Source organism: Camarhynchus parvulus, chromosome Z (genome assembly GCF_901933205.1).
Source record: "Camarhynchus parvulus chromosome Z, STF_HiC, whole genome shotgun sequence".
Classification (NCBI taxonomy): Eukaryota; Metazoa; Chordata; class Aves; order Passeriformes; family Thraupidae; genus Camarhynchus; species Camarhynchus parvulus.
In genome coordinates this window covers 52479351-52492152 of record NC_044601.1, presented here as the reverse complement: position 1 = coordinate 52492152, position 12802 = coordinate 52479351, and the positions used below count along the sequence as shown (strand labels likewise).

Below are 12802 nucleotides of genomic sequence, written 5' to 3'. Positions count from 1 at the left end.
TGGTCATAGGTTGGGTTCGATGTGAGAGCTCTTTTCCAACCTAGTTCGTTCTGTGACATTCTGAGGCACTAACAGTCCTTAGCATCGCTAGAAGCAGGCACTGGATGATTTTGGAGAGTTGATCTGACAGTGTAAGGAGTGGTCTTTAACAGCCGCTTCTACATAATTTTTAAACCACCTTTTCATCTGATCTTGTCTTTTCGGATTGTTCAGTACAACACAGAAGGTGCAACGTAACATTGTTGCGACAGAACTGTGTGTATTTCCGTCTGTAAGTGTGCAGCCAGGAGCTATCCGTTTTCATTCCCGCTGCCTGCAGCCCTCCCTGCTCTGGGACCTGCGCCTCGTTACCCGCGGCGCGGAGCGAAAGCGGGGCCCTCACCCCCGGCCCTCACCCCCGGCCCCGGGACTCCCCCTCCCGGCTCGGCCGCCGCTCACGGCCCCGCCGGCCGCTCGCAGCCAATGGCAGCTCAGGACACAAACGCGCAGGCGTGTGTCCGGAGCGCGGATTGGCTGTTCCAGTTCGCGCGGGCGCGGAGCGGCAGGGGGGCGGTGCCAGGGTCGTGAGGGAGTGGTCGCCATGCTGCGGGAGTTGCGGCGGCGCTGGCGCTCGTACAAGTACCGCTTCGTGCCCTGGCTCGCCCTCAACCTCCGCCGCCAGCGCAGGTGAGGCGCGGGGAAAGACCCCGGGCACGAGCTCAGACCCTGCTGCCCCTCGTCGAGATAGTCTGGGGCGCCGCAGGAGCTCACGCAATAGTGCTTCAGCATTGGTCGCCCCTCGGCTGTCATGAAATTCTTAGTCAGACACCTTAAAATGGTGTTTAACGTTGAAGATAGATAGATAGATAGATAGATAGATAGATAGATAGATAGATAGATAGATAGATAGATAGATAGATAGATAGATAGATAGATAGATGGATGATAAGATAAATAATTTCTTGTTGGTAAGATGTGTATGCCCTACTTTAATTGTGAAAGTAGTGTTTGAATTTAAGTTATTATGACATGGTTATAAGTAACAAAATTAAAACAAGTAACTAAACTAAAACCTTCCTTGCCCACGCAATATTTGTCTTGCCTCTTTTAAAGTGTAATGAACTCTTTGTATTTTTTAAAATAAACATTATGATAATTATGTTTTATTTTCGGTGCTTTTTCCACTGAGAGCTCAGTAGGGTTTAACTTACTTGTGGTAAATACTCAGAGATAATGATTTATAGTAGAACAGGTACTAGTTTTTACTAAATGGTCTTTTTCAGTGTTTTAAGAACAGTGGCTTTAGCTTGAACAAGCATGAACAAAGCTTGGGGTTTTCTAAAACAACAGTGTATTGAAGTTACTGGTGCTGCAAAATGGCTCTTCTCTATTTAGAAAAAATAAAAGTAATACATATTTCTAATTTTAAAATATTTTCTTTTCTTTACAGGACCCTTCGATATGTTCCTGAAAGCTCTCAAGACAAAATTATTGCTGATGAAGACGTCTTTGAAACACTACTGAGAACATTTAAAGCTCTGTTCATAAATGACTTAAGTAGACAAGCAGATATTCTGGCCTTACTTCCAGAAGTCAAGTGTCAATATCTAGAATTACTTTCTGTGGAGCAGAAGCGGTCAGAAGTAAAGTTTTGTAACCATCAGGGTCAGCACGCATTCAGTCCTGAGGAGGTTTTGTTCAACACGCTTGGGTTCACTGTTAGCAGAGACCGGAGTTCGCTGGTGTCTGCTGGAACTGGAGTCTTTGTTACCAGAGGTTTTGTTCCGAAAGGGACGGTTGTGTCTATGTATCCTGGTAAAGGAGTGTTCATATTTTTTATTAAGTTAGATGGGACTTCTAACCATCTGATCATGGAATGCCAAAGATCTACACTAATTTTTATTCTATGGGTTTTCTTTCTGTCATTCCTTAACAAAATCACCAGTTAGGCTGCATGAGAATATTTGTAAACTATCTAGAGTTATTTTGGAAATATAAAAAACAATGTTGGGAAGGATAATTTTGTTTATAAAAAAAATTTAGTAGTTAAAGCCTGATTTTTCTGCAGCTGCAAGACTTGTTTCTGATTCTTTAAATGTAAATGCACAGGAGAAACTTAAAGTAGATGAACAGAACAGTTTAATTCCTTGGGGTTTTTTTTTTGGTTCAGGATTTGAAAAATGAGGTTTGAGATCTCCACACAGGTGAGTAGACAATTGCGTGAGCTTCTTCAAAGTACAGAAGTACAAAATGGAGAATGAAAATAAAACCTTCATTTAGCAGAACTTTATTCCATGAAGTGTGTTTGGCAAAATCAGTACTTCTCTCTTCCTCATTTCTTGGAATTGTATTTGCATACATTTCTTAAAAAGGTTTGTAATTTTATCAGTATGGCCAAGCTAGCAGCTCTACTGAGTTGCTTGGGGTTTGTTAATGTCAGCAGAATCATCCCCCGTGGTCTCTGGCCTGTGCCAGCAATGCAGCATCGGGAGCAGCCCCAGCATTCCCTGGGCAGTGGAGTGCATTTTTTGGAGTGCTTGGCCACTGCCATTGATTACTCGTGAGCTGACTGCAGGAGTTGAGTGACAGCGGGAGAGAGCCTGCCACTTCTGCAGCTCACTCCAGATTTCAGGCATGTACTAGATGTGAGCGTAGGCTCATTCAGAGTCTCCTGTGACAGCTCTTGTAGCAAAACAAGAGGATGGGCTGTTGAAATGCCTTCTCAGGATATTGATCTGCCATGCTGGGCATGGGACCTCTGTACAGGAACTGCAGCCTGCCTGTGTCTTTGCCTGGCTCCATGTGAGATTGCAGTGCAGGATTTCTGCAGAGAGGTGCTGAAGATGTAGTGGGTGTGAGCGATACAGGACAACGATTTCATGAAAATTGGCGAGCCAGTCAGCTTGCTGGTTGCTTTTCTCTGCTTGGAAGTTGTCGCCGGTTAAATCCTCCCCTCAGATTTGGGAAACAGTCTGCTGAAATATTTTGTTCCTGGTTTGTCATTTTTCATCTCCTGGACCAAACAAAACCCCTATGGTAATGGAGGGAGGTGTTTCAGATTCTTTGCTGAATCTGTGTGTGTCTTGGAGTCCTGGTGCAGTAGTAATAAAACAGTTTAGTATCTTAAACTGTGTTTTCCTGAACAATTATCACCTGATGTTTTCATCTCTGAACCACCCTAGTTGGCTGTATGGCTTTATCTACCTCTCCCAAAGATACTCATTTCAGGCCTTCTATGATTTTCTGTGAGGTTTCTCTCTTTATAAATGTGTCAGCTCATTTACTTGAGAGGGGATTTTTTATATCCCAAAAACTTGTGTCTGAAAGTTTGTAGATTTACAGATGTCAGTGTCAATAAGTGAGAGGGGATTTCTGTACTACCCACTGTCTCTCCTTTGAGTTTCTGTGTGGAGGGGACTGAAAGCTGATTCTGACACTTAACTTACTTTCTTCTGAAATAATATCTGTCTTGCAACAGGTACAGTATACAGAAAGCATGAGCCCATCTTTTTCCAGTCCCTTGGCAATCCCTTTATTTTTAGGTGCATTGATGGTGTCCTTATTGATGGGAACGATAAGGGACTGTCAAGATCAGTGTACAGGTAAGCAGAAGTGGAGGATTGCCACTCATCTGATTTAAAACAGGGGTACTCCTCATCTTCCCTGTTTCTTACCCTGAGTTGTGCATGATTGTCATTCACCTGTGCATTGCTCATAATTCAGACAGCACAGGGGTGAGAGATGTTGGATGTGATCCATTATGTACTTGTGTCTTCTTCTGTAACACCAGTGAGATGCATTCTGATGTAGAGACCTTCCTGTACAGAAAATAGTTGTGCTAGAGCAGGATGTAGTGTAAAAGTATTGAAATGTTTCTGAGCTGTTACTCAAACCTGCTTACTTCATTAAGTCTAAGTCCCTGCTCCTCATGGGACCACCTAAAACTGAACCGTGTGACCAAGAGCATCACAGAAACATTCCTTGAACTGTGACAGACTTGGTGCTGTGACCGCACCCCAGAGGAGCCCTGTGACCAGCCACCCTCTCAGTGAAGAATCTTTTCATAATGTCCAGTCTGAACTTCCCCTGACACAGCTAACGGTTGATTTACCTTAAGATATAATTTGTTGCAATTTGTGTTTAAATATGATGTGAAAAGAACTAGGAGATTGATAGAAATTAATACCTAGTTTGAATAGTAATACCCATAAATACCAGATTTTAATTTTTGGAGTGAGTTGAAAGCTATTATTGTAATGAGTCTTTGCATTTTAAGAGATGAATGAAAGGTGTTGACACTTCCGTAATGATAGTGTTAGATGTTGATTTGTGGAAGAGTGTGTGGTAGTTTTGTGCCAGGTTCTTCTAGCAGAGTCTGAAGGACACCACAGTGTAGTGGGATCTCTTGGTCTATGCACATGCCCTCCACGCCAAGTGGGTTGGGCAGCTGTAAATTTATGCAGTGGCCATTCCTACAGAGGAAGTAAGATAACCTGTGAGACAAAGGAGCCATGATCCCCGCTAATACTGTTGGGCATTTCAGGTCTTGCAGCAGAAGAGATCAGCTTGGCCCTTTTCAAATGAGTGATGAGAGCTGGCTCACAGCCACCCTGCAAAACCCACTGGCAGTGGGACAGTACGTCAACAACTGCTCACATGGTAAGTTGTCAGGTAAATTTTCCAAGTATGTGTTTGGCTTTATGGATAGAAATTATTTTGAAGGTGACACAGAGAACAGGAAGTTGATCTTGGGGGGGCAGTAGTATTATTTAAAACAAGCACTCAGGGAGTAAAACTTTCCTGAGGTTTTTTGTCACAACTGACTTAGAATCCTTCCATGCAGCAACACTTCAAATACACTTTTTCTCACTGATGCCCCAGTTTCCTTCCTGGTATGTAGAATGAAGGCACACACGCCCCAAAAGTGAGATGGTGGGAAAGGATAACTGGCAAAATACCACTGGACTAGGACAATTTAGAGTTGCACATCAAGTTTCCCAGTATTGTTCCAGAAGGCTTTGTGAGAAAACTACCTACGGTGACATGTGCAGTAAGATTCTATCGCTGCTCACTTTGAACTGTAAGACCTTTTTTATACTTCCTTACGTTTATGCACAAAATCTAGGAAATTGTTGTAATCACCCTTGTTGGACCTGAAGAAGGGAATTACTTATTCTTTGTCACTGTTGGTTTAAGTAACTCACGGGAACAGTTGTATTGTACAGAGAGTTGAATTGATCCCATACTCAGCTTCTAAGTGGGTTTCATAGCCTGCATTACACTAAAGATTCTCTTCCTCCAAGTAGCATTCAGAAAGGCTGCTGGAGGAGCAAAGCTTGCTGGGGATTGGCACAGAGATACAGGGGTGTCCCATGAAACTGTTTCTTCCACGTCATGTGTATGTGATTTTTCTCTCTGCCTGTGTTTCTGACATGTTTTGCCATGAGGCAAAAATATTTTCGATTTTTTTTTTAATTGTAAAAGCAAACACTGTGTATTTGGAACCATTAGCAGTGCTGTAAGCTACCCCTGCCACTAAACAAGATGTGCCTCTTCATTGACATGTTGATAACTGGGCAGAGCTCCTATAGTTGATTGCATACCTCTTGTGTATTTCAAAATAGGCCTTCAGAGGAGTGTGGTACCTCCCAACAGAGGAACGGTTTTCAGGCTTGGTGAAGCATCTGGTTCTTCTGTAGCAGCACATTTGATGTTTTTACACATCTCTAAGCCCTATCTAATAACTTTTTTTTTAATTCCTAGAAAAAGCAGCAAACGTGTGTTATCAAGAGTTTGACGTGCCAGGACATTTTCCAGTAGAACTGAAACAGTATCTTCCAAACATCGTCTACAGCCATGACATGGAGAGGTTGGCAGCACATGAAAGAGCTCATAGATTTGTATGATACAATGCATACTGCATGTGTAAAGAAAGGACAGACATGGTTGAAAAATAACAAACCATGTGAAGATGAGATACACCAAAGTGTGCAACTATATGGGGGAGTTACCTCTCTGAATAGACTAATTTTAATTACAAGACTCCTCATCCTTTTTTCCACATTTTCACACATGAAATCAGCATGTCCCTGAAGACACAGTTTTACAAGCAGTGTTGCACTATAGTGCAATTCTTCTGAATCCCATAAAGCAGTAGTTGTACTTTGTATTACAGTACTGAGGCTTTTCAGTACATATCTCAAATCCGTTTCAACCTTGACCAAAGCCCTTCTGAGATAATTCAGATTTAGGCTTCTTACTCTCTGTTCTCCAGGTCATCTGCTTATGTGACAAATAAGCAGATGAATTTGCAAGAAGAAACCTAAAATTGTATTGAGACAAGTGAAACACTGTGCAATACAAGGGCATATAGTTACAGTACAGTTAGTAAAATTACAACATCCTGTTTATGACTTGAAAGTCCACCTTTTTTCAGAAATTAGAATACTTGGAAATATTAAGATAATCCTCTTAATTTCAAGGATGTATGAGTTTTAGAGCAGATCATCTGAACTTTTAGTGTAATTCTGGAGTTATTTAAGTACTTTGAAATTTCATTGGAGAAAGTTGTGTATATTGGAAAAATGGCTTTTCTGATTAAACTTAGAGTTTGTTGAGTGAAGGTCAAAGATGCACTTGGAATCTGCAGATAATTGAATAAGTACTAATAAAATAAGCAGTAGTACTAAATTCTCAGGAAGCCTAGATACTGTACTTGAGGTGTGAAAGCACATAAACTATAGGACTGCTTCAGGAAGGGGGAATTTTGCTCTTGCTTGGAATCTGTCCAAGAAAATATGGTCTTCTGGTCATCGTTTCTCCCAGTGTGCTACCACCAGACAAAAATCCCATCTGCTTCTAGGTGCTTGCTTCAATACTGATGTATTCCATGCTGACAGCATCTTTTTATGTCTTATGAAACAGTTCTCAGTACTTATTTACCTTGTTGTTTCATATGTTTTAAAATGGCTTCACACTAAATTTCGAATAGTGGAGACTTGAGCTCATGCTGTTTTCCACTTCCGGGTTCATTAGTACGCAAAGCATGTGCTCTCCTTCTCAGAACACATACTTCAGTTTTAGGGCATGATCACTCATTAAAAGGAAGTTTAGAGGGGTGGGTTTCTACCTCTCTAAATTTCTCTGCACAAAACTGCCTGCCAGCTCCTGATTTTAGCTGACTGAGGGAGCTGGGGGTGTTTGTCCTGGAGAAAAGGAGACTCAGGGATACCCCTATCCCTCTCTACAAGTTCCTGAAAGGTGGCTGTAGTCAGGTGGGGGTTGGTCTCTTTCACCAGGTGACAACTGACAGAACCAGAGGACACAGTCTTAAGCTATGACAAGGGGAATACAGATTTGAAGTTAGGAAAAGGTTTTTTATGGAAAGAGTGATAAAATACTGGAGTGGTCTGCCCAGGGAGGTGGTGGAGTCACCATCCCTGGATGTGTTTAAAAAAAGACTGGATGTGGCACTTGGTGCCATGGTTCAGTTGTGGTGTCAGGGCATGGGTTGGACTCAGGGGTCTTAAAGGTCCTTTCCAACCTCATGATTCTGTGATCATTGACCCACCCCTGCAGATAGCAGCAGGTCTCTGGTGCAGCTAGGAGCTGTCTTCCTGGGTGGTGGTGGGCCTTAGGAGAGACACTTTAGCCAGCTGGCACCTGTGGACAGGTGTGTCCACAGGAGTGGCTTCTGCTGCATGAACTTTGCTGTAGCTTCTGTTCCTGTTTGTGTAAGTGCGTCTCTTGCAGTCTTGACTAATTCTTTTCATCTCTGAATGATTGTGTGGAAAAATTGAGTGGGAATACTTTTTGCATACCCACATTGGCTGTTGGTTTTTAAATTATATTGGTTTTGCTTATATTGCTGTCTGTATTCCAGTGTTGTTTTCCCGTGTTCCCTGCCCTGCATTATGCATATTACTCAAAACTAATCTGGATGAGGCCACTGGTTTAGCTTCTTGAAATGAAGAATTGAAAACAATTCAAAGGAAGATATAACTGTTCATTTTCACACATTTTGCTTCTTCTTTTACAGCCACTTGAGGTGTGTAGTTCTTGTCACTCTCAGAGACATCAAGCAAGGAGAAGAACTTTTTTCAAATTACTACACTGTTGTCAGCTGAATTAATAGATTCAAAACTGAAGAAATCTCTGTCAATAAAATATGTATGGTGCCTGTACTTCAAGTTTCATCATCATTTTTATGTAAGGGAGAACTGTCGTTTTACCATTCAGAGAGCAAAACTGTAGAAATTCAGCAAAACAGTTTCTCTGAAAATAGTCCACATTTGATGCACAGGTGAAGATTTAGCTATTTACATCATTAGGTTCTCAGATATCTGCTGCTGTTGATATTTCTGTAGTTGTACTTGGTGTTCAGCTGTCCATAAGGTAGTTAATAAAATTAAAACCTAAGTTCTGGACATGTAATTTAACCTACCAGATTGCACAGTTGTCTGTAACTGGAACTGTTGTCGTGTTTTTTCCATTTAATTTCCTGTGCTTTAAAGGGATGCAGCTTGTAAGAATGACTATCCTCTTGAATTGTGTAATATATAATGCTAATCCTCATAGTTCACAGTAGTTACTAAGTCTATTTTTGGTTTTCTTGAAGCTGACCCCTTTGGTATCACCTTGCTTTTAAAAAACACAGCAGTACAGGCAGTTGTCCTGATCTTGTATGAAGCCCGTTTTGGAACCTGATCTTGTATGAAGCCCATTTTGGAACCATGCTGATGGGCCCTCAGCTGTACCTGCACAGTGCACTGTCATCTCGAGGCCATCTTGAGCCACTGGCTTCAGCTGTGGCAGTCCTGTGTGCCTTTAAGCCTCTCCCAGTCCCGATTCCAGTGATTCATGGCAAGCTTCCTGGCACATAGCAACTTCATTGCTTTTATTCTGCAAGAGAACTTCATTAATCAGTTGCTGGTATAAACAGGGCCAGCTATTCCCACGTTGAGTTTTGCTGCTGTCTGCAAACTGCTTTCAGAAAGATGAAACCAGTATTTAACTGCAGAAGTCCAAGCAAGCCTCCCAATGAATTTGTGGTTGGCATAAGCTCATGAGAGAGGAGGAGCTGGGAAATGCTGTGCTGTTACAAATTGGGTAGTGGCTGGGGCAGCCAGGGTGCCCTGCTTAGCTGCTGAGGCATCATCTCCTTTTCAGAATGCAAAGCTTTGTGGTGTTTGCATTATGTGGTCTGCTTCCAAGCCTGAACCTTGCCTGTCACATTCATTTGGAAGCCCTTCACTGCCAGAGGAGACTGGCTATTTCAGCAGTTAACCAGCTGAAGTTAACTAGCAGAGCTCTGAGACAGTGGCATCAGGCTCAGCATGGATTGTGCAAGTTTCATGATGACGCTCAGGGTGACTTCTGGTGACATTCTTTGTGTCATCACTGCTTGGTAAGGGATCAGAGCAGTGATCACCACTGCTGAAGAGGGAATTAATCCTCCATGACTCTGAGAATCCCTTCTCTCCTGAGCTGACTCTTCTCCTTAGCTCTCTCAGAGGTTATTGGGACGTCTTGATCTGTGGAGGAAGCTGGATGTCAAGGGCACTTGCAGTGTTCCTAATGCAGGGGTTGTGGTTCCCCAGGCAGCTCCCATGGCACTCTGGAAGGAGGAGAGCAGGAAATGTGTGTGTGTGCTACTGCTTATTTGTCCCTTTTCACTTGCTATTACACCTGCTGTTCTTTCCTGGCCACTGCTCATCAGACCCTCCCATGAGCTGATCTGACTTGCTAAGCACAGTAACACCACCACCACCACTCCATGCTTTCTCTGCTGTTTTGTTCTCTTCTATTGCAGTGAGCTGAAGCAACTCATAGAAAACAGTTTATAGAAGGACCGGAGTGAGCCAGAGAGCAGGAAGCCCATAGGTGATGTCAGAGTTCATGATTTGACTCCCTGGGTCTTACAAAGGTGTGCTTTCAGACAATTCCATTTCGCACATAAAGGTGATGCTGTACTCGCTCACTGCCTGCCAGGCTGCTTTGCTCCCCGCTGCCGGTTGCTCCTCCCCCTGCCCCCCTCTGAGCTCCGCCTCTGGAACTCACCTGGCAACACAGGGAGACATGTCAGGAACTGCAGCAGGAGGGAGTGGTGATGTTCTGCCACCTTGAGATCTGTTCATATCAGGCCTGTTGGCACAGCAGGCAGGTGCGTGCCAGCCACAGCAAAGGAGCGGGTGGGGATAAGAAGTCGTGCTGCAGGGCAGGAGTGTGCCCATGGCTCAGCACGGTGAAGGGAGCAGGAAAGCACATTTCTGCTGGGGCATCCTGGCCCCCTCCCCTGTCAGAGGGACAAGACTTACTGGGAGCTTAAAATTATTTCCCCTACAGAGAGGGAAGAGAAATCCAAGAACTAGTAGAGGAAGTGTTTTATCAAACTGATAGCCAGGGTTTATGCTTGTACTGTTTGTTACCTTGCAACTTGCTGACAAAACAAGTCAGTGGGGGAGGCAGCAGCAGTGACTGGTTGGGTAGATTTGGAGGTGAGGGTTAGGTCATGCTGCTCATGGGATCCCCAAGCTCAGCAGCACTAGAGCAGCAGCCCCAAGCCCTGCCTGGACCCAGAAGCCCTCGGCAGCCAATCAGCCACTTTGCCAGGAACAGTGCAGCAGATTTAATCAGCTCCAAGGAGCTTCAGCAACCCAGAATACAGTGAACAGGAACATGGTACTGCAGGATGATCAGGAAGGGATCCTTTGACCATCTGGAAGGATCCAATAGAGACAGATAAACAGACTCAGTATCTGGTGGGGAAGAGCCATGAAAAGATCCTTTCAGCCTCAGTCTTATTAATGTAAGCTAATATCAGCATAAGCTTTAGTTATGGTGCTGCTGCACCACAGAGCTCATTCCCCTGCAGCTGTTGGACTCACTGACTCAGCCATGTCAGAGGCCTCCAGCCAGACACAGACCCGCGGATGACAAATGTATCTCTCCAGAAATGTCTGATGCCTCTCAGGCTGGGCCAGCAAACAGTTCTTTTGCAGAAGGTGTGCTGTGGTTGAAGAGATGTGTAACTGGGTGAAGGAGCAGAGGAAGAAGTGAACAAGTTAAGTAGTATTTGAGTGAATGAGTGAGAGATTGACCAGTTATTTACAGAGATGCTACACTCTCAAGACTCTCAGGAGTCTCAAACCTCCATGGTAGTGGAGAAGCTGATGGACTCAGAATCCTGCAAGGTAATTAGCCAAGGGTCTGCGGAAGATGAAGGCTGAAAGCAGATCACTGCATGTACCAGGAGGAAGGCTCCTCCTCCTGAAAACAATTAGAACTAGCACCTGTTACAACAGGTATGAGGCCCTGGAACTAGAAGTCCAGACAACAGATGAGGTAGGTGAAGATCCTTCTGGAATAGTGAGGCCTTGTAAAACAGCACCACCTGTACTCCACATCATAACATGTCTTATAAGAGAAAAAGGGGTGGTTTTAATAGGAGACTCCCTTCTAAGGACAGAGGGCCAATATGCAGACTTCCAATGCACAGGGAAGTCTGCTGGCTCCCAGCTGCTCAGATAAAGGATGTTACTGGAAAGCTCTTCAGTCTAGGAAGGGTATTTGATTACTGTCTGCTATTGGTTGTTCAAACTGTCAGAGACAAAAAACCAAAGAGAAGTCTGAGGGCCATCAAAAGAGCCTTCAGGTTCTTGGGACAATTGGGAGTCTGAAGGATCAAGAGTACAGATGGTTTTCCTTGATTCTTACAGTAGCAAAGAATAATACTGATAGGATGATGGACCAAGGGAATCTCAGTGCCATGAGCTGGAGGATCATGACTTTTGGGTGCCACAGTATCAGACACTAAACTACTAGAGAATATCCAGAGTAGGGCCATGAGGATGTTGAAGGTTCTGGAGGGTAAGCCTGATGAGAAACAGCTGAGGTCACTTGGTCTGTTCAAGACCTCCTCAAGCCTGGAGGAGACTGAGGGGAGACCACACTGTGGTCTTCACCATTCCCAGGAGAGGAAGCAAAGGGGCAGGCACTGATCTCTTCATTCTCATGACTAGTGGCAGGACCCAAGGGAATGGCCTGGAGTTGTGTCCAGGGAGGTTTAGGTTGGATATCAGGAAAGGGTTCTTCCACCAGAGGGTGTTTGGGTACTGGAACAGGCTCCCCAGGGAAGTGGTCCTTCCAAACATCAGCCTGCCAGAGCTCCAGAAGTGTTCAGACAATGCTCTCAGACACGTTGTGTGACTCCTGGGGTAATGTGCGCAGGGCCAGAGCTGCACTTGGATGATCCTAATAGGTCCCTTCCAACTTAGAATCATATTCTATTGTTCTATGACTTGGCTGTTTGTTGCCTAAGCACTGTAAGGACTTAATCTTATCTTTTTAGAGACACAAACTAATATTTCCTACCTAAATGGAAGTGTAAATTAAGTAACTGAGTTGAGGGGAGTTTAGATTAAATATACATATACTAAAATACAACCATTTTTAAGACTCCAGTACTGCAAGGCTAACAATTAGTTGCATCAAAACAAGAAATAGATGGGGTCAGTCCTAATCATTTATTCTAACATCGATTGTTATGCTAAACAACTAAAAAAAGGGAGGTGCAGCTTGTAACTGAAGTGTTTTGGATAGGATTTTGTTTTGCAGATTGTACTGACCATCATTAGAAAGACATCCTTGTATCTCTCCATCAGGAGAAGCAAAGCTCATTACTTGGCAAATTACAACTTTTGCTGTTTAGAATTATACCAGCTTGTACTCCTGTCTAATTAAAAAAATAGTAATTTCTTTACCTGAAGATTTACAGTGCCAGCCACTGTAAAATCAAGCATGCTGGATCTAGGAGACACTCCAC

General features: G+C 43.7%; 1 protein-coding gene across 1 annotated transcript; it reads left to right on the top strand.

Moving 5' to 3' along the window:
- Positions 1-556: 556 nt before the first annotated feature.
- Positions 557-8276, top strand: SETD9 (SET domain containing 9). The gene is made up of 6 exons (XM_030969316.1): positions 557-666; positions 1430-1794; positions 3458-3581; positions 4523-4638; positions 5743-5848; positions 8018-8276. The coding sequence occupies exons 1-6, from the start codon at positions 581-583 to the stop codon at positions 8103-8105; spliced, it is 885 nt and encodes a 294-aa protein (XP_030825176.1). The 5' UTR covers positions 557-580; the 3' UTR covers positions 8106-8276.
- The last annotated feature ends 4526 nt before the right edge of the window (positions 8277-12802 follow it).